The 20,671-nt window shown below is 48.3% G+C and overlaps 1 protein-coding gene across 2 annotated transcripts in view; it reads right to left on the bottom strand.

The window, feature by feature from the left end:
• Window positions 1–20,671, bottom strand: part of GRIK4 (glutamate ionotropic receptor kainate type subunit 4) — a 179,340-nt gene that overhangs the window by 50,412 nt on the left and 108,257 nt on the right. For both annotated transcript variants that reach the window (XR_009747314.1, XM_061475992.1), the window contains exons 3-7: window positions 18,616–18,780; window positions 12,539–12,636; window positions 9,124–9,289; window positions 5,025–5,203; window positions 1,895–1,948 (exon numbers count right to left, since the gene is read on the bottom strand). Coding sequence is in view for 1 of the 2 variants with exons in the window: in XM_061475992.1 (XP_061331976.1) it covers window positions 1,895–1,948; window positions 5,025–5,203; window positions 9,124–9,289; window positions 12,539–12,636; window positions 18,616–18,780 (662 nt within the window). In the remaining variant the exon portion in view is untranslated. The remainder of the gene's footprint in view (window positions 1–1,894; window positions 1,949–5,024; window positions 5,204–9,123; window positions 9,290–12,538; window positions 12,637–18,615; window positions 18,781–20,671) is intronic.

A 20,671-nucleotide genomic window follows, 5' to 3' on the forward strand; every position in this document is an offset into this window, starting at 1 on the left:
AGTCCCTGCCAAAAATGCAGTTTTGCTGAGGGCTGGTCTTTTGGAAGAAGTGGTAAAATAACCTGGGTAAAGAGATTAATACCCTGTGCAGGGGAATGGCAACAGAACTCATTTCTTTCTCACCTGCCATAACTGCATTACACTAGATGAATGGGTTTCAAAGACAAATATCACCTTCTGACCTCAAGCAAAAGTTTAATCATACCTGTGCTAGAAACTAGCGTGGTGGCAGTGGTGGGGAACTTAGTTTTTATAGTTCTATTGTCTGAACACCATCTATAAACACAGACTCCACTTTGCTGGTGATGGGCAAATAGAATCCCTTACCACGTGCGTAGTCCCGGTCCATGGGGTGCACAGCAACACAGTTGTTGTGAGCAGAAAACAACATGAAAACTACTTGCTGGGACTGGGAAGTGACTGGAGCGGGTTAGTGTTGTGAGCAGGACCTGATGGGGACGGCTACTGTCCCTTACCAGCTCCACCAGCACAGCTACACTCCATCTCAGGGCCTGTACTGGGGGTGAGAAGTCACAAAGCAGCAGCCACTGCCTTGAAACAAGCAGCCTCCCAAGGGCACAGCTCTTCCTCCAGTCTGCCACTGGTTGATCCCCCCTTGGTTCATCCCTTCCTTTTGCTTTCCTGGCTAGTTCCATTTGCACGGGAATAAACAGGAGCAGTGAAGCTTGCTCTTGCTGGACTGATATTGAGCAACATTAGGACCTATGCATTGAGCACTAAGCAGGGATCAGAACGCTATTAGTTCAGGTAGGAAGCGTGTGGGGTTTTCTATTTTTTGCCTTTTTCTCTTTTTTTTGACAGCTCCTTTCCCTACCCCTTTTTTATTCTCCGTCCCAATTGCTCTCTTGGCTTTCAAACTCCCATTTCACTCCTTCCCCCTCCTCCTCTCCTGCCTACATGTTTGGCTCCATGCATTCCCGTCTGTCTCCCACCCAAACACAAAGCGTGATTCAGCTCCCGGCTTTCCTGGCACACGCACACCATGGCATAAATATTAATAGAAATTAGAGAAGATGAGTATCATTTGGGGTTGGAAGGCACCTCCACTTAATCATCCGCCCTACCCTGCCGCACTCAAGTCTCCAGCATCCCCACACCAGCATTAATAGGCAGGTATCTGCTTTCCCCAGTGGCAGCGTTCCCTCACACCACTTGGCAGCTGGTTCAAGAGCTTTGTAGCTGCTGCAGCAGGAGAAGTTTCTCTCATGTTTATTTTGGGTTTCCCCCTGCTGCTGCCTAAGCCCATTACTCCTTGTTTAGCACAGTACTCAGGGATTTAACCACACGATCCCCCCATTAATGTTATTAGTAGCTATAAAGCCAAATCACCAGGGGCCAGGCTGAATATATACCCTGCTCTGCCTCTCGATGTTTATGGTATCATCTTTCCTTTGTCTTACACAGCTGCTCTCAGAGGCAAAGCAAAAAAGCACAGGGTTGTGGTGCCCTCCACGTGCACACCCCAAGCAACCTACCCCATGGGTAAAGAGCTCAGGGGCTGACACCTCCAGCAAAACCCTCCTGAGCCCCTCAGATGGCTCAGGAGCCACCCATCAGCTGGGGCTTCCCAAGGACCCACACATCTCATTGCACCATCTCCATGCCTGCAAATCCTTTCACAGCTACATGGGATCAACCAGTGCTGGCGGGAGCCCATCAGCTTTCACCTCCTAAAGGCCAGGGCAAGACTTCCCCTGCCTGATAATTAGGTTTGCAAGGGGACACCTCTACTTGCTTCCATCCCCTTTCTGCTGCAAAACTCCAGCTCCGCAAGCACGTCGCTCTTCCCAACGCTCCCATGGGCCAGGGAGATCAGCTCCCATTAACATGACTCTACACGCACACGGGAGAAAAGCTGAGAGAAATGTCTTACCAGATTAGTGAAGATATACGTGTAATAGGCAGACGCCATTCCCAGTTCAGCTGCCTGTGAAGGAGAGGAAAGGAGATTAGACCAGAGCCTGACAATCTTCAATCTCCACTCCGGCAAGGCAGAGACTGGGCCCCATTTGCTTCTTCATCCTTATCGCTCCGTGCAAGCGCTGCTGTCTTCCTGCAGGAGGGAAAAGGTGGGACACAGCAACACGATTTGACCTGTGAAATTAAAGTCTGGGGAGCCAATCTTTCAGCCTACCCCTGAGGTCTCCTCTCTGCATCAGCACTGACAAAGCACGTGCACAGGGGCTGCCCGGCAGAGAGAAACCACCCAGTGATGGATGAGCAGCAGCTCTGGTCCCCTGTGACCATCTCTGCTCCCTCTGCAACATCACACATGGGGATTTCTGCACGTGGCCCCACTCCAGACAAGGACAACCTGGAAGGAAGATGCCCATTGGAAGCAAAAGCTTTTGCATCCCCACAGCAATGTACAGAGCCGGCAAGGTGAAGCGGAACACAGCAGCCCGAGGCCTCCAGAGCCCCTTGGAATGAGGAGTTCCTTGGGAATACTGCGTGTTTGGAGATTGCTGCTTTTCTGCTGTTCAACTGCTAACATCTTTTTGAACATAACGAGGGGATGCAGCAGTTGGGAGAGCTCAGGGTTTGTCTCCTTTCGCCACAAACACCGCGATGCTGAGAGCAAGGCGGAAAAAGCACTTCTGGAGGTAGAGAAAACGGACGGTCACCCCACTGGTGGTTTTCCCACATGTATCCGTCAGATTTGGGCTCCAGCCCTGTAAATTAACTAGCACAAATGAAATCTAGTAACAAAGCCTGTTCTCCAGAATTTAGACATGGATGCAGTGGCCACAGAAATAATCAACAAGGGTAAAAGCATACGGAGATGCAGAGTGAAGGACACAGATTTTTCCATGTGATCTCTTCTAGGGATCCCAGACTAGATCACTGAGGTCTTTTTCTAAACTTCGCAGGTCCCAGTAAACAAGAAGCTGTCTGTGGGAACAGATGCTCAGCAAAGTGGGGGATTAATCTGCAGATCCTCCTGAAAGCCTGTGTTTCACTGCCAAGCACAGCTGGTATCAAACGGTGCTTCTGGACCTTGGCAAAGAGGTTTTCCCATCACCCCAGATCACACAGGGGAGCTGGAGGCAGGGAGGGAAGGACCAAAGGCAGCCTGGGTTTAGTCACTTCCTGTCTCCCCCAGAAGCTGGAGGATGGTTACAACAGAAAGTGAATGCAGGAAAGATACAATGAGGTGGTTTAGATCGCATCCTTCCCTATTCCTCCCTGTTCCTCACCTATTTCTGTGAAAAAACAAGGCCACTACTATTTCAGTGGGAGTTGACATGGACAGCAGGGAGATATGGATACTGACTGATCATGGATTGGACTGGCTGTACCCAGCCTTAAGATTGCACACTGTCTCCCTGTCCTTTGCACAAGTGGCAAAACGGACCCAGCAAAATTATTTGCCCACGAGAGCACTGTGACTCCAGAGGAGGCTGCAGCCCGGCCTTTCAGTCACTGGCCTCATTTTAAAGCCCTACACAATAAACCCTGGCACCCAGTTCCCTTCCTTAGGACACTGATAACATCAGCTCCTCGTCTGACCCCCTTTGAAGTCAGTGCATTTGATTTCAAGGGCAGAAAATCAAAGCGAGCAACAAAGCGCTTCCTGCGAGCATCGCTCTCATCCATTTAACGTGCCCGCTGGCAGGTGGGCAGCCGGGAGAGGCTGGTAATCGAGGAAGCAACCGTGTGTCTCCAGACCATATGTGGAGGGTAAGAGATGAGAAACTGCAATTTCTCTCGTTGTGCAAGGCCAGGACTGGTCTCCTGAGGCACGTCCGACACAAGGCACTTTCAGAGCAATAACATGTTTTTTGTGCTGTTGGCGACCTGTGGGCAGAGGCCAATGATGTACCCATGTGCTCACCACAACCTCACTCCTTACTCTGCTTGCACCTCTATAAAGAAAACACTTTTCAGCCTCCAAGGGTGAAGGAAGTTACCAGATCAGAAGCTCATTATTTATTACCTTCTATTCCTGCAACCCTCTAGTTGGGAAGACTGCTTTAGGTTTTACTCAACTGCTGAAAAATCATGGCAATCTCTGACATCTTCACCAGTTGTGGCAGAAGGATGCTCAAGAAGGGAAGGGAGACGTCGGGTGCATGAAGAGCACTGCTGTGTGCTGGTGGGAAGTCACTATAGCAACAGAGGAGGGGGACAGCCCTCAGCAGCCAGGCAGCACGAAGGACCGGGAGGGAAGAGAGAAGTGAAGAAGCACAACACCTTCCCCCTGCATAAAAGGGACCCAAAAAACCCCAAACCTGCCTGTTTCGAAACACAAGCAGGGGAATAAAGATCTTGGGGAAGGTGGGAGGGAGTAACTAAAACAGCTCTAATGGTTTCTGCTGCTTGTCACCAGGAATAAATCTGGTAGAGCCAATGCCTTTGAATGACTGAGTCCCTGACATAGCAGCCAGGACACCATATGTAAAGCCTGACCCAGCAGGGAGGACTCCACTGCCTGGATCCTGCCTCCATTCAGGAAAGTCCTTCTTGTTCCTTCCAGGATGTGGGAAACTCTACACAACTTCATAGTTCCATCTGGAGCCACTGCTCAATTTTGAAGTAGTCTATCAAACCAAATGCTAAAAACTGCAGCAAGAGACCATTTAAAAATAAACATGATTAAACCAAAGTCTCGGTTAATAAGGCAATAGGAAAGGAAGCAAAAACTTATAAATGGAGTTGGAGATAAAAAGCAAAAACGATGGCACTGACTGACTGATTTCAGAGCGCCTATAGCAGTTCTCCACGGCTGTTTGATGGCATCAGAGCCACGAGCACAGACCACTTCTAGAGAGCAAACACATCAGCTCAGAGCAATTGAATCATTGCTTCTAAAGAGACAGTCCCGGAAAGAGAGAGCAAACTGTTTTCCCCAGAAACTCTATCAGTGGCAATTCCCCATTTCCAGTGTTGCTGCAGGAAGTTTTACGCTCCATTGTCATACAACCCCTGGCACGTGCATGCTTACACCCTGCACGCAGTGAAAGCAGCAGCCTTTACAACTGTGATGCTCAAGAGACCCTTACCTTCCGCAGAATGGTATGAGACATGGAAGCGTTGGCGTGTACGATGATGGTCGCTGTTTTGTCATCTCGGATCTCTTTTAGGAGAGGGGTGGGATCCCGGCTGTCATCCAGCATCCGGACCGAGAGAGTGTCCTTGGAAATGAGGAACTGCCGAAGCAACTTCTCTAGGTTTAAAAGGCCTTCAAATAAAAGGTAGGGGAAAAAAAAAACAAGCAGACACCTTTAATTTTCTGCTTGGTTCACAAAGCGTTTCTCCATAGCCCATAGTCATTCCCAGCAGGAAGCAGCCCTGCAGTTCTATGCAAAGGAAAGGATTTGGGGCTGCAGCACAGGCTCACTGCTTGGGCCTGTGTCCATTCCCAGGCAATGGGAAATGAGGGAGTTACCCCAGCTGCACTCGAGACAAAGCCTCTTGGGAAGAGAGAAGACTGCCTATGCAAATTTGGTCAGGACCCCAGGGTCCACACAATTTCTCCACTATTTTCCTGCATGCAGGATTGCTCTGGTTGTCACTGGTTGCTGAAGGATGATTCCCTCTCCTAAGCCTTCGCATTACTACCTCCCAAATGAAGTGCCCTGCAACGCATGACTCGGTTTGGAGATCTTAGAGCACTCTGATGGGAGCTGCTGTCTTCCAAGGGCATGCATCCCTGAGGATGGAGAGCTCTGCTGGGAGTCAGACAGAGCAGAGATCATTGCTAAAACACAACATGAGGTCTACATGCAAATATGTGACAGAAACTGGGAGTACGGTCCTGGCACAGTGCGGAATTACCTGCGGGCTGGGGATTCCTAGAGCAACACAGAAGCCAATAATAAAACAAACGGGCATGTTTGATGCCTTATAGAGGAATTAGAGATTGAAGTAGGACAGTCATCGCAGCCCAGTGGCTCCATCACTTTGCCTGCCTCCTTCTTTCTGCCTTGCCATCAGCATTTCTGCCTCCCTCATGCTCACACCGAGCTCTTTGAGTGCAGGACCAGGCTCTCCCTTCAAATAGGAGCTGAACAAAGCAAGTAATTAGTGAGCACCCACGTGGATGAGTCCCAGGTTGCCTGGACTTGTGCCCTATTGCCTTCAACACTTCTCATTCAAGCTTCTTCCTGCAGCTAGGTCACTGCAAGGGCTCCTTCCAACACAGCTTCCTTGATGTCTAGTAAGACATCAAAGCTCTTGCCGCAGCTTTCCTTAGTCAAGAAAGAATATTTGATAGTCTGTCTCTTCCATCCAGCTGCTGCGTTTCAGCAGGAAATTACCTCCTGTCAAGTTTGATTAACCAGAGTCCACCAGATGTAATCATCAGCAAGACACACGTCCCATCCCTACAGAAAGATGGTCCAAAAAGGAGGGGGAAAGCTGCATGAAGCAAACTGAAAACAACAGAACCATCAGCAGAATGATGTCCCAGAAGCAAATCGAATCCTCAAGTCAGACCTCTACTCTTAACCTAACCACACTTGGACTGTATGAAAGTGCTCATCCACCAGAAGGTGAGGGGAAAGCTGCACTACTCTGCACACCCAGATTTACACCACAACGTGACTTTCAAAGGGACATAAATCCATGGAAAGGCATGGGCATCTGGAGGGAAATCTTCAGCCATCCCCCTTGGAAATGCTCATTTTCCATTTAATTTCCTGCAGAAATAAAATCAGATCCTGTTCCTTAACACTGCAGCTTGTATTTCTCAGCTCTAAGTTAATCTTGCAAACTGGAGAGCATCCCTCTGCTAGCGGCTATGGGTTTGTGATTCACAACAGACCCTCAGCTTCCTCTTCATTTTTCTCTCTGCTGACTACATCGGCACCGCTGTTCCTGCCTTCTCCTCCAGCCCACAGCTCACTGGGGCACAAGTCCCAGGTACAAAAGCCACCCTGGCCTCTGTGGTGAGGAAGTGAGGAAGGCAGAGCCCAGCTGCAAGGTTTCTAAAGCACATCAGGCACAGAGAGGAGGAAATAGGACCAGGCTAAAAGGGAAGCATTTGATCTCCTCTGGTTCAAGGAAATGATCGTTTCCAGCATATCAGATCCTGCCTTGTAGCCACTTCAGAGCAGTTCACAAACTACCTAATCTATTTCACACTGCAGAGAAACTGAGTCACATAGCGCCATTCTGTTCACCATCCATTACACTTAGCCTGGCCCAAGTTCAATTGACTTCAAGGGTCATTTTCTGCTTCTGCCAGAAGAAACTAGTATCGGTCCCCAGGGAAAGGATGTGACTCCTTACAGTGATAGCATGAGCGTGACGGGATAGGACCCAGGAGTCCCATCACACAGCCTTGTACTTAAACCAAAACAGCTATGACTCTCCCTCTTGGGACCTAAATAACAACATCCCTCAAACCACCATTTTCTCACTGATGAGCAGATAGCTCATATGCTCCCCTATTTGCCTCCAGGGAACCTTCCAAAAACTCAAAGCGCCTTAAGTTACTTGTTTAAGGACTGTGATTAGGAGCACTACCTGTCTTAAGGGAAAATGAGGGCTTGCGCTCCTACGTGAAGCTGGGTTATACCTTTTCTGCACTCCATTATAGTGAGAGCATATTGTGCTTTAAGCCTAGCTCAGAAAAGGTCCTTACTGGGCACAAAGAGCAGGATGCATGAACAACACCCATCCCACTGCTTCCCTGGGTCTGGGAAGGACTCGGGTTGCTCAGCGCATCCTAAATACCGAGTTATCCAGCAATACCAGAGTGAAACTAATGGAAGTGATTCAATTAAAGGAGTGTTATTTTAATGTGAGCTATTTGGTTCCCAAGGCTTGGATCCCAGTTAAATGAAGAATCATGCTGTATTCCATGGGAGACGCCTGCATGTTTTGGCACGTACCTGAGGATTAGGGCAGGGGAGCACAGCAGTGTGCTGATGACTACGTGTGCTCTGTGCCCAGCAGCAGTGCAAGGACAGAGCTGTGAGCTCGCAGGTGAGAAAACCTCATTATCTCCTCTTCCTTTCTCTTTTTCTTCCCTTTTGCTTAAATTAAGCTTAGACAATGAAAAATTCCAGCACCAGAAGCAATGCAGGAGACCATTTACATGATTTTAATGGCATCATTTTGGGTCAGGTCCTCTGCTAGGGTAAATTTGAGCATGTTTCCTCAAGGCAGTTTAATGACTTACATCAGCTGAGGATGTGGTCTCCTCAGGGTACATAAAGCAAAGAGAAAAGGCAAAGACACTCTTACTCTGTCTGTTCTGTGCAGGAGTCTGCCACAACACTGCTGGTGGTGTGAAGTCTGCCCAGGGCTATCTGTAAAGGATCCTGGCCCCACTGTCAGACACTGCTAAGCTCTTGCCAGTATCCCAAAGCTCTCCCTGGATCCACGTGCCTTTTCAAAGCCCCTTTTCTAGGCTTGTTTGTATGATCAGCTCTAGCGCTGACAAACCTGGCTACAGGATAATAAAAGCACAACTGGTGCGGGTAATACGCAGCAGCCATCTACCTACACACTGACCTTAAAAAGCACAGGACACACTTTAACCACTGTGCTACAGACCCTGCTCCTGCCACCTTAGGGAAGTTATGCCAAGATGAATATGATCCTGCTGAGATGTGCATCCAGATGCACAATTACCAGCAGATGTATGGCTTGCGAGCCCGAGAGGGCGTGCAGTGTTTTGACTATTAATCAAGTCCTGCTTTTAGGCCACAAGTGGCACACGGGTTTGGGAAAGGCATATTTCAAAAAGCTTTACTTGCCTAAAATAATCTCCAGAAACAAGCCTAAGCCTTTTTTTTTTTTTCCTTCATATAAACCCATCTGTGCAAGCAAAACACCCTTCAGATTGTCAAACAGAAGGCAGGCAAGTCTCTCCCCATCCCCTTTTCCTCCTCTCACAAACACCTCCACGGGCCAACAGAGTGGGAAACCTGCCCCGCAGGGCACCGCTGGTTCAGGCTGTTCTGCCTGAGTGCTGACCTGCTGCAAACAGAAGAGACCCTGCCACCACAACCAGGCGAGATGCACACCCCGGGATGCTCACACGCACTGCCTGTGGGACCTTCTCCAGCAGGCACCAGACACGCAGAAGGAGGTAGAAGAGAAGGCGCTGGGTGCAGAGGGGCAGCCGAACCCAGCCTGGCAAGGACTTACATTCAGCTTTGGCACAGATGAGGCAGGCAGTGGTGCAGTTAAAGAAGTTCAGGATCCCTGCCACGGCCACGCTGATATCGGTGTTGCTGGGATGGAGGTTGAGGGTGGTGAACCGCTGGAGCTGCAGCTTCAGGAATTCCTCCGGTGCCACTTTGAAGTGAGGAACCTGAACGGGGAGGAGGGGAAAGAAAACACAATTAAAGAGGAAAAAAAGGCATAAAACCAAATAAATCTACCCAAAAAGGACCTTTGGTGCGAAACGCACAGCGGGCAGAAAGGGAAATATCCCAATAAAACTGCAGAAGCATCGCCAGAGTGAAGAGAGGAGGGTGGGATTTGTGCAATAGCAGAGGAAAATAATTATCAGAGCAACAAGAAGCCACGGGAAGGAGTGGATCAGGAAAAGTCTTGCTGAGCCACTCAGAGAAAGGCAATGGGGGCTGTGATTACAGCACAGGAAGCCATCCCGGATGAGTTCAACCTAATTAGCTTGGGTACTAATTGCAGCCGGGCCTCCACTTCATTTTGGGCTTGTTGCCTGGGTAAATTCAGAGGAAGCTTTGCAGGCAGGGAATCACAGAGCCCATGCTGGAACCCCCCAGCCCTTTGCTGTATGCTAGATGGATGGAGCGCTGCAAACCCACCTCTGCCTGCAGTACCCATGTGTCATCAGGTAATTAGGAGAGATGAAGGGAAGAACAAGATGACCCTGCACTGGCGAGGCCCAGGAGGGAGAGGAACAGATGCAGCAGCCAGAAGCTTTGGACTGTTTTGATCAGCAGAGAGGTAACTGGTGGCCATACGGTGGGCAAACTCCAGTGGGACACAACCACAAGTCCTAATAGTGCTGTGCGTGTCATTAACAGAGCAGAGCAGGAGGTGGGAGAGGAATATCCAGGGAATGTGGGGAAGGGGGAGTGGGGAACAGCCCGAGGGCTCCCTCCAAGGCAGCTCTGCTGCACACCTCATAGCTTTGCATAGAGGGAACAGACAAACCAAGCTCAGACACAGAGGGGTTCAGCTAAATAAGGACAAGGAATATTGTTTTCTTTTTGCTGAATGAATTCTTTGGAAGAAAGAGAAGACAGAGAAAGGGAAATGTCTGCTTTGGCTTCATTACAGGAGTGTCAAGTCCTCTTTTCCTCCATTATTAGTCCTTCCAGAAGCTATCGTCCTATGCTTCCCATCTCTCTCCTCGTGGGAAAGGTTATTAGTACTTTGCGATGGCTGCTTTATTGACAGCATAAGCTGTTTGGGTTAGCAATAGGAAAGTTAAGGAGCAATAAGCAGCTATCTGCCTTAATTTCAGCCCGCAGCCCTCATCCCAGGTTCTGGTAACAGGGAGAGAAGAAAACTGTAAGCAAAAGGTGAATTCCTTTAACCAGAGCAGACAAGGCAGTTCCAGCACAAGAACACGGATCGTTCTTGGGAGCCAGATGAAGCCTGAGACTTCCAGCAACAACCACGACCAGGGAAGAGAGCTGAAGGCAGACAGCACCTTGGCAATTCCTGCAAGCCCCCATGGCCATGGTTCAGACCTCACCATCAGCCCCCGAGCCCTCTTCTCCTTTCCAAGAGCTCTGTCCCAGTGCAACACCCCTTTTTCTGGACACAAGGAAAAGACATCTTTAGGCCAAAGGCACTAGAAAGCTAACACAGGAGACACAATTCATCCCCCCTGGTGAGCACCAGGCCAGTCGCTCCACCATTTGGTGGTAAAATGGGGACACTTTCCTTTACCTGGTGGATGGCTGCAAGTACAATGGCTTTGGCTGGGCTGCTATATCCCATTTAACACAGCGGCACCAACTGATGCTACTGTGATATAAATCACAGGGAGTTACTGCAGGTTTACATCACTAGGAGGGCAGCCGAAATCCAGCTTGAGAATCAAACACCTTAGAAGGGCACTAGCACTCATTTTCATTGCTGGCAAGCAAAACTAAACGAAGAGACTTAGATCAGAGACTCTGAATATGCATTTCAGGGGAAAAACACTTGCAATCTGTTACTGCAGAGTTCCCTTTACCTGGGATGGCTCACACAGCTGGGACGTTTAGCTGGAAAAAGCACTACAAAGTGCTCTCAAGAGACCCATCCTGCTGCAGCCAAAAGCACGAGGTCTAACAGATCTCTTCCTCCTCTTCAACACTTCTGATTCTCAAGGAACAAAGAAGAGCAGTCATTTGTGAATGCAAATTATTTACAGTGCTCAGTTCCAGGCACTCCCCTCCCGGGCTCCAGAGGGAGGCCACTGGAAGGCTGAGAGATGTTATCTGGCTTTAAAGGGATGGACTACGTGAAGAGAACTCCATTTCTTTTCCCTTGAGCAGAGCCAGATGAGTGCAGGATGGTTCAAGGCTTAGACAATATTAAATCAAGCACAAAGTCTGGGCACAGATAAAAGGGGTTTGCATTGATGGAATAGCAGCGAACAGAAAGGGGTGCAGCTTTCCAAGTATGTGCACAAAGTCAGGTCACATCCAGGGATTCTGGCCAGGATTTGCACCTGCCAGGGCAAGCTTTGGTTTTTGCACCCCATATGGTTTGCACGGGGTGGCACGTGAGGGAAGCTGAAGCAAACAGTGATACAGATGAAAACAAGGACAAGGGAAGCAGAGAAAAGAAATGCAACAGGAAGATGCTGCAAGAACATATGACTAGAGAAGGGGCGATGAACCAAGCTGTCAGCTTGGATCATTAGAAGCCATGGCAGATCATGGGAAGGAGAATATAGCAGATAAGACAATTACAGCAAGTCATCTTTGCCAAGGATGACCTGGAATACCATAGGGATGTACCTCACTTCCCCTATCTCATGGAGGCGATGTCCCTGCTCCGCCTTATAACTGGGACATGGAGACAGAACACCAGACTTGAACAAGAACTTCAAGAGGCAGACCCAGGCAAGGGAGAAGGCAGCGTAAGGCAGAGCTGGAAGCTGCAGCAAGCTGTGCAGCTCTGGCTGGGACTTGGCATAGACACAAGAACCTCAGATGAAACCCTTCAAGGCTGCAGAAAGCCCTTCTGCATGGGATCTGCGCAGACGGCATTGCTGCTCAGTATAGTGGTAAATTAAAAACCTCATCCATACTTAGTAAATCAGCAGCAAAAGGAGGTGTTCCCGGGGAATCTGGGCACCCGGCAGCAGGCAGCGGGAAGCGCTGCTGCGATCAGAGCCCACCAAGAGCACCTTCCATTTGAAGGGCAACACGAAGAACATGGGGCTGGGGAATGGGTCAGGATCTCTGCATGTCTCTTACCCATGGTGGGTGAACTCTGCTCTCACCCCAGGCTGCTGTGAAACACTGGGAGGAAGGAGCCAGGACTCCTGCATTACCTCTGCTGGGCACGAGGGTCAAGTCAGTCAGCACAACGGCACAGACTTACTCCAACACAGAACTCATTCACTTACCTCCTTCTCCCCACAGATATTGCTGATAATAGAGCTCGAGGCTGGGCTCGAGGAAGGTCCCAGGACACCCACCACTCCTTTGGGGAGAATCTGACACACTGTGGGCACCAGAGAGAGGAAACATGCATTAGATTTCATCCTCAGTGTCGAGCAGACAGACACGCTTACAGTACCTGCGGCACCTTACTAAGGATGCGGTATCATCTCCTCCACAAAACATATCCCTGCCATTTATGTCCCCCTAAAATTCCACTATTCCCTCTGAAGCACTGCCCCCCTGCCTGTGACACCCTCCTCTCCAGCTTTTCCCAGCCTTTCTAAATCCCACCTGAACTGTCCCCAAGGCCCCAGTATCTCTTCTCCAACTCAGAACTGGGGTTTGTTCTTATACTATCCCTTTCTGGCCCCAGTGCTATTCTCCAAGAGAAAACAGTAACTAAAGTTTATGGGAGATGCTAAGCACAGCAGTTGCCTGGCTTCAAAGCATCATCCAGCAGCAAACAAACTTGTACGAATTCCTTCCCTCACCCTCTGCAGAGCTCAGTGGTAATAACAAGGATCACATTACTGTTTTTCATTTGTGGTTTTTCCTCGGCAGTAGTTAAACTCTTGTCTCCATGCCACCCAGGTTAGCAGAACAATAAACCGACTCTGACAAAATGAAGAAGTTAAATCTCTTCCCCTCAAGTTTCCCCGGTTAAACTGCAACCTTTTGTCCCTTTAATTCACAGCACAAATTAAGCCAAATGGCACTCCAAGGACGTGCCCAGCTGGTGTCACCTCCCTGCTGCCATCCCAATCAACCACGACGCTCACAAGCATTCCTGCAGCAGCTTGTGCAGGCAAAGCCTCGAACAGAAGGCGAGAGCCCCTCCGCCTGAATCCCCGGACTCCAAAAGGCACATCTGGGCATGGGCTGGCCACAGCTCATTCTGAGATACCAGACCTGCCTCAGCATCCCCACGCACTCAGCTCCTTCCTCCCCAGACAGATAAAGCCACATTTGCTCAATCGGCATCAAGTGAAGAAAGGGGATGCCCCCGGGGTGAAAAGAGGCCCCACAAGTACTTATCGGTTCTGGCAAAAGGAAGCTCACAGCGTTTTCAGATGTAAAAACTAAACCACTGTATCATGAAGCTGAGATATTAAAGACAGTGCCTCTTCAGTATCAAATGGGCAGCCTGTTTCAGAGCACCATCCTCACCGCAGGTCCCTGGCTTACACGTCAGACAAGCTTTTGTGATGCTCATGAAAAGTTATCTAGATTCAGCGGCTGGAAAAAGGAGCTAGAACAAGTCAAACCAGGATGTATTTTCTGTAGTGAAGGGAATTCACCATCGGAACTGTCGTCCTACAGATCAGAGCAGGTTCTCTATCAACTTCAGGTCTTTAAATCAAGGTATGAAACGAGAGCCTATACTACGCTTAGGGCTATGGGGCTGAGTGCTGTGTTCAGCATGTGAACATCTACAGTCCATCTTCTGCAGAAGATCAGCTAACGAAGGTGCTCACCTCTGGCCTTAGCCTATGTAAGTCTCCACAGCCCCAGGACTGGAATACGATGCTATAGCTGAGGACGTAGTTCATCACTTTGGGGAAGCGGTTTTAGCTCTTTCCAAGCCTCTTGAAAGAAAAACTCCACCTACTGCTATGTATGGACCCTGTACATACCGATTGCTCTGCCTTCTTACAGAAGGCGCAAGTTCAAGCATCTTCTCTTGGGTTTTCCTTCCTTCCATGCCCCTCCACCACCTCTGTCTGCTACTGATGTATTTCTGCGGCATCTTCAAAGGAATCCAGTACTTGCTTTTCCTCTCTGCTTAAAAATTTACAGGCACTTATACCTCTTCAGAAGATCCTTTTAAATAAGAGCAGCAGCAATTTGAAAACCCTGCATACTCTCTCAGTGGTACTCATCAGTCCCTCTAAGCTGCACGTAGGCCCTTCGGGTGATCGGCAATTCAGCGTCTAGGAGGAAGAAGCTGTTCCAAGCCCTCTTATCCACAGGTCATTAGGGTGAAAGTCCCGAGGGGAATTTTGTTGTGCATGCAGGGAAAAGTTTGCCGAGTGTTTTTCTTCTCATCTCTGGTATTGAGAATAAAAAGCAAGTTAAGTAGTCATAGCAACAGAATCGTAACAACTGCAGAAGAAAAAGACCTGGCTTATCACTCCAAGGGTGAAACATCCAGCAAAATTAAGGGAAATGAATGGAAACAAAGTGGAGGTGCCCTAGGCAAAGGTTTTGGGCATGTCTGGAAAGCTTCTTTCGTAATCAAAGCACATTTCCTATTTTAAAACACTACCTGATGCTGTTCATCTCCACAGGGAGAAAAGGCTCAACCTAGCTACCACCATAGACAGCGTGGATTCAGACAAGCACTTGAGGGATGTAGAAATGTTTGCCCTGGACCACAAATTCATCCCCGATAACTACATGGATATAACCATAAGACACTGGTGTAGCCCCTACCACTCAGAAGTATTTGTACTTCAACACATATGCACATATACAGCACAGGATGCACTTTTGGTTGCTGCACACCCCTATACCTCTGCCCAAGACTGTGTCCAACTTTTATGGGTTTTAGAATTCAGCACTTCAGGAAATACTGGACATTGAAGTGACATCATATCTGAAACCTCCGATGGCACATGGAAATACGTGCTTATTTTGAACATAAAAAGGCACAACAAATGAGTTGTGCTCAATGCATATACATCCAAGTTGTTGTGGTCACATAGTGCCTTTCACCTCCTGTGGTCTCAGGGCACCTGGCAAGCATTTCCATTAACTCTGCCTATTTAAATCATGCTGAAAGCGCTCAGGTGAGAGCATCCACCCAGGGTGCAGAACACAGAATCTCTTTCACTGCCTACAGACACCTGATACAAGGGTTTCAAACAGCATGCAAAGAAGATTCCTGCCTCTAATGGAAAATAAATTATCAGGGAAGATATGCAATTACTTCAACGTTTCCAAGATTGCCAAACACATCTGAGGATCTTGAATGACAGGACTGGTCAGGACGGGATTCTCATACAGAAAACATCAAGTGCATAAACAGACGGTGCTATAGAGAGTGCATCCTGCACCTGGACTCCAAGACTGCTTCCTGCAGCACCCTCTATGCTTCTTACCAGCAAGCCACAACCACAGCAGGAGTAATCCAACAGGATCACAAAGATGGTGGACCAGTTAATAGCTCTGTTGAGTCAATGTCCCTGGAAAGGATGTATCGGGCACTTTGAAGTATTAGTATGAATAAATAAAAGTTTAAAATCCTCCAGTTGCTTGCTCACTCTGACTGGTGACCTGCCCCGAGATGTCTGGATTAACATCAAAAAGATGCTTAAAAGACTGATGAAATGATAGGGGACAGGGTGACAAGCAGAAAATCTGTCCCTCCCCGGACATCAAAAGGAATAAGGTGTTTCAGATATAGGCATGATTAAACAAGTCATTTTGGATCTCCATAAAAGGAGCTGAAACATCAAACACAGAGAACAGGCATCACTTGTAACAGCAAAAAAAAAGCTCTATCCATAACCTTTCACTGCAAAATCATTTCAAAACACAGGACTTCACAGGTGTTGCATACCAGAACAGTCAATGCTTGTCTCCATTCATCTATAAAGCAGAAACAGCAACCCATGCTTGGGTGTGATTCAGACTGACTCATGTTTTACCTGCTATCCAAACAGTGATTTTATGGCCTCCCTAACAGGAAGATGCCTGAGTCAGTCAGGAAGAAAACAGAAATATAACACCTCAAACTAGGAAACAAAACTAACTCTCAAAGACCCTTTCTCTTGGAGCACTAGCTGTACGTGAGTGTCACTGATGGGGGGGAATTGCAGTGCTCCTCCATCAGTCGGCTAACCATGCCAGCTGTGATATTTGAGGGTGATTCACAGGGTGTGAAATTTGAGATCAGGATTAAAAAGATGTATAACAGCTTTGCAGTCATAGGTTAAAACATCCCAACTGCTTTTATTAATATTACGTGCGATAACAAATACAAGCGCTTTATTAAAGCTGAGAAGGCAGACATTTGAAAGCTATGAAAGCCTTGAAATGTAAGTTAAAGGATCTGATTCTCCTCTACTACCAGTATAAATCAAGAATAACTCCAGTGACATTAATAGAGAAGCCATGCAGAACACGGATTTCTCCTTTTGTACAAAAGGCTTTAAGAGACTTTTCTCTCTGAAGAAAAGGCAAATAACACGTTGCAAAATTGTGTCAATATTTACTTGACCAAAACCACATCAGTTTGCTCCAATTTCTACCTTTTACACTCTGCGAGCTCAAGTAAAGGAAACAAAGAGAATCACCCTGAGGTGAAAACTCAAACCAGAAGATTGCCTCTTCCTCGCTTATCCCATTTCCACATTCTCCCTGAAGACCACATTTGCTGAAATCCACATTTTCTTGCATAATACTTCATTTCCCAGCAAATTAATATTCCCCTGCTTGAAAAATGGAAACCCAGGCAGTCCCCATCCCTTCTGCATGGTCTGGCCAGTAAGGCTGCATTCACCCTACGGCTCTGCCAAGCGAGGGGAAAGCAGGACGTATGCAAGCCTCAACAGATGGGAAAGCCCAAGAAGAAGTTAAAAGGGATGCGAGCTCCAAAAGGTGGAGAGCTGCTGTTTTGAACAGTCTCCGTGATGCTGCATGCGATGATCTTAATCTAGACTGCCTCTTGGGTGACAGGCTCTAAAAATAGCCATACAGGTACTTGCTGAAATGCACTTTTATTAACTGAATGCTTCTATAAATAATGCAAACACTAATTCAGGAAATGAAGGAGCAATCTGCTGATCTCACAGGCCTATCGAGCCCGTTCTGCCACATACCCACAGACCTGCTCCTGAGCAGCGCTGGGTCCGTGCTCCATGGGGCCTCCCAGACACAGGGATGCTCGGTGCTGTACAGAACACCAAAGCTGCGTAGAAAAACCAGGCTGCCACACCTTTTGGGGATACCCTGCAGATTACAAAGGCTTGCGACAGGGAACCACTAGGAAATGAGCCTAAAAATCCCTATTACTTAAAATTATTTCTCCAGCTTTTTCAAGCTAACTTGTAATAAAAAGTAATAGTCCTCCATTGAACTCTAAAGGTCATCTTAAAAATAGGTCTAAAGGGACCATAACCTGTTCCAAAGGATTTTCCCTCTTACAGGAAGAACCTCTCACAGATCTCTTTGGTTTCTTGCCCTCAGGCTCCTGAGAGGTCTGTGGCCACTAACCATCAACTTCTCCTTTTAGTCATCAGCATGGAGTTGGCACGATGGGCATCGAGAGGAGCAACTAGAGCAGAGACCCATCTGTGTTACGAGGACAGCAACATGGGAAGTATGCTGCCTTTCAAAACCAGCTCTTTTTAATCCACATGATTTCAAACATCCCTTGAAAACTTCCCCTTGTGTAAACGAACCCACTGCCAATCTGAAGCACTGAAAAAGCTATCGTGTTTGCTGACACGCAGCGTTCTGTGGGGTTTTAGAAAGAACTTAATTGCACTAAACTTGCCCATCATCTCTTATTTGCACACTATAAAGTACTTCACAAAGGAGCATCGCTTCCTGTACCATTACCTCTGTTTATTGACACACAGATTAAAGGAATAATTTGTCCCAAGCCACTGGGCTGCATGGTGGCAAAGCTTACTCCTGTTAATGTGCCACTGTAACCTGCGCTGGATGCAGCCAGGCAGAGCCAGCCCTTCCAAATGCATGGCTGGTGCTGAACTCAGCACGAGTGCTGCTAAAGATCCAATACAGCTCCCAAGGGAATGCTGCACCCGCGTCCAGAGTGTACCAAACCCCTGCACCAAACCTGACTGTGCTCAGGCAGCGAGGGCAGGTCTGGGTCTTTGCAGAGAGTGATGTGTTGATCAATCAATACATGTTGCTCTTTCCAGTGCTTATAGAGGAGCACAGAGGTGCTTTTTGCCCTCTGTACCTCCCTCGGCTATCACACACTTATCCTCTGCACAGTGTGCCAGGCACCTCCTGGGAGCCAGCAGAAAGCAGAAGTGGGGAAGGATCAGCTCCACGGAGGGGTACTTACTGGTTTCCGCTGTCTCATACTCGCTGTCTCGCAGCAGCTCAAAGATGTCCACCTCCACCTTGGCTTTCCCCACCCGCTCGGGAGCACGGTTGATGCGGTTCTTGGCCAGCGTGATGGAGAGCCTCTCCCCTCTGCTGCACTCCATGGGGTCATCCAGGATGGCAGCTGCGGAAGCAAAAGCGATGGCAAAGATTACGCTTGGCAGGGACCCGGCTCGGCTTTCCACTTTTCCATTCCCTTCCCTTTGGGATCTCCAGTGCCACGCAAGCAACCACCGCGTCAGCACTTGTGCTATTGTTAGAGCATCCTCCCTCCATCGTGCGGCCTTTCCTGCTGCTTCGCCCACCTGCCAGGTCTTGCCAGACATGTGGGTGTTCACATCTCTGCAGCAGTGGCTGTGTTAGCTGCTGCTGCACTGCAGCACGACACATCCACCCACGCTGCCTGGGGACCTGGTGGTGCCTAACACCCACCGCAGCACAGCCAGCCGCCCGCACCGGATGCTCTAAAGAGGGACGTCCACCCGTGCTGCCCCAAGCAGCCCAGATCCAGGCACTGCCTCGCATCCTAACAAAGGGAAAACGTCCCCAGATAGCCTCGGTTTGTTCGTTTGAGAGCGCGTTAGTACGGTGCTAATAGCTGGAATATTTCAGGAAGCACGTGGGCAGCCGTGGGTGGGAAGGGACAAATATTTGTCAAACAGAAAGCACTTGACTCTTGAACTCAGCTCCTGGGCCTGCCCACTCAAATCTGTGTTCGGCACAGGGAGATAGTGTGGGGTATTTTTATTTCCTTGACGGAAGGCAAAATGAGATTAGAATCGAGCATTCATCACAGTGTTTCATTATGAGCTGGCACATCTTCTGCACCCCCGTGGGTTTATCCTTGCTAATAGGAGGTCTCCTCCTACACAGCCTAGACAAAGAAACTTGTCTCAGGTTCAGGGTCCCATTACTTTGGCTTTCCTGCCCCTGAGCCTTGCTTTGAACCAACCCCAAACCTCAAAGCATAGCCCAATTTCTACAACCCATTTGCATCGCATTTCAGGGCTCTTTTCTCAGCTTTGCTATGCTCATCCCAACGGGATCCCTTCTCTCATAAAGCTGCAGAGCACCTCTGCTTCCTCATCCTGCCCTGACTCCCACAGTAGAAGGTAACTAGATACCAAATCCACTGGTGAAGCATATCCAAGCTAGTCCGAGTTACTTGCATCCTGATGATACCCACTCAAGAAACTCCTTCTTTTCCTACTTTATCCCAGTTTTATGGGAGCTAAGCTGAAGTACTGATAAAGAAACGCACAGCAATACTTCTTGTACGATATGCACAGATGTCTTGGTGAACATTCCCAGTCCTTCAGGTGCTCAGCTAACACACAAGCACCATCATTATCTGTAAAGCTAGGGCAGTTAATCTCATTATGCAAGAAAGAAGGTTGTGCTCTCCTCTAAGGCCAGGGACATGGATCACAGGTTTGCTAAGCATCGATATGGATCTTAATGACAAAGCAGCAGGGAAGCTAAAGTGCCCCAGCAAGCAGCTTGCCCAGCTCCGCAGCAGCAGCAGACAGAGAAGAAAGTCCTCATGCACAAAACTACCTGATGTGTGCAAGCTCCTCACTACAGCCCTGTTTCCAGGAAAGGGTAAAGCAATGTACTGGATCTGATGAACATTACCAAGTGCTGCTTACATTCGAGGTGCTGACATAGCGAAATTAAAGATCAGTGGTTGGGGAGTGTGTGTCAGCATTCTTTGATTCATTATTTTCTCATTTAAGGCTTCAAAATCACGACATTGGAAAACGTTTACAAGTAGATCCTTCAAGTGTCGGTTTCCAAACAAAATTGACTTTCGCTAATGTATAGTTAAATACACTTTAAATACAAAAGCGTCAAAACCCGAAGCATTTCAAGTCAATTCCTCAGGCCACCGAGGCAAAAAGGTTTGCACAAAGGTTTTCTGTCTCCATTCAGGACGGGATTTTCCATTCTTAATTCTGTAAATCTTGACGAGCTCCCTACAGCTGAGTAAAATGACCAACCTGAACCCCAACAAG

This window comes from Pezoporus flaviventris, unplaced genomic scaffold (assembly GCF_033815535.1).
Source record: "Pezoporus flaviventris isolate CSIRO_AGI_PZ_B2104156 unplaced genomic scaffold, CSIRO_AGI_Pfla_v1 ptg000093l, whole genome shotgun sequence".
In the NCBI taxonomy this organism is placed as follows: domain Eukaryota; kingdom Metazoa; phylum Chordata; class Aves; order Psittaciformes; family Psittacidae; genus Pezoporus; species Pezoporus flaviventris.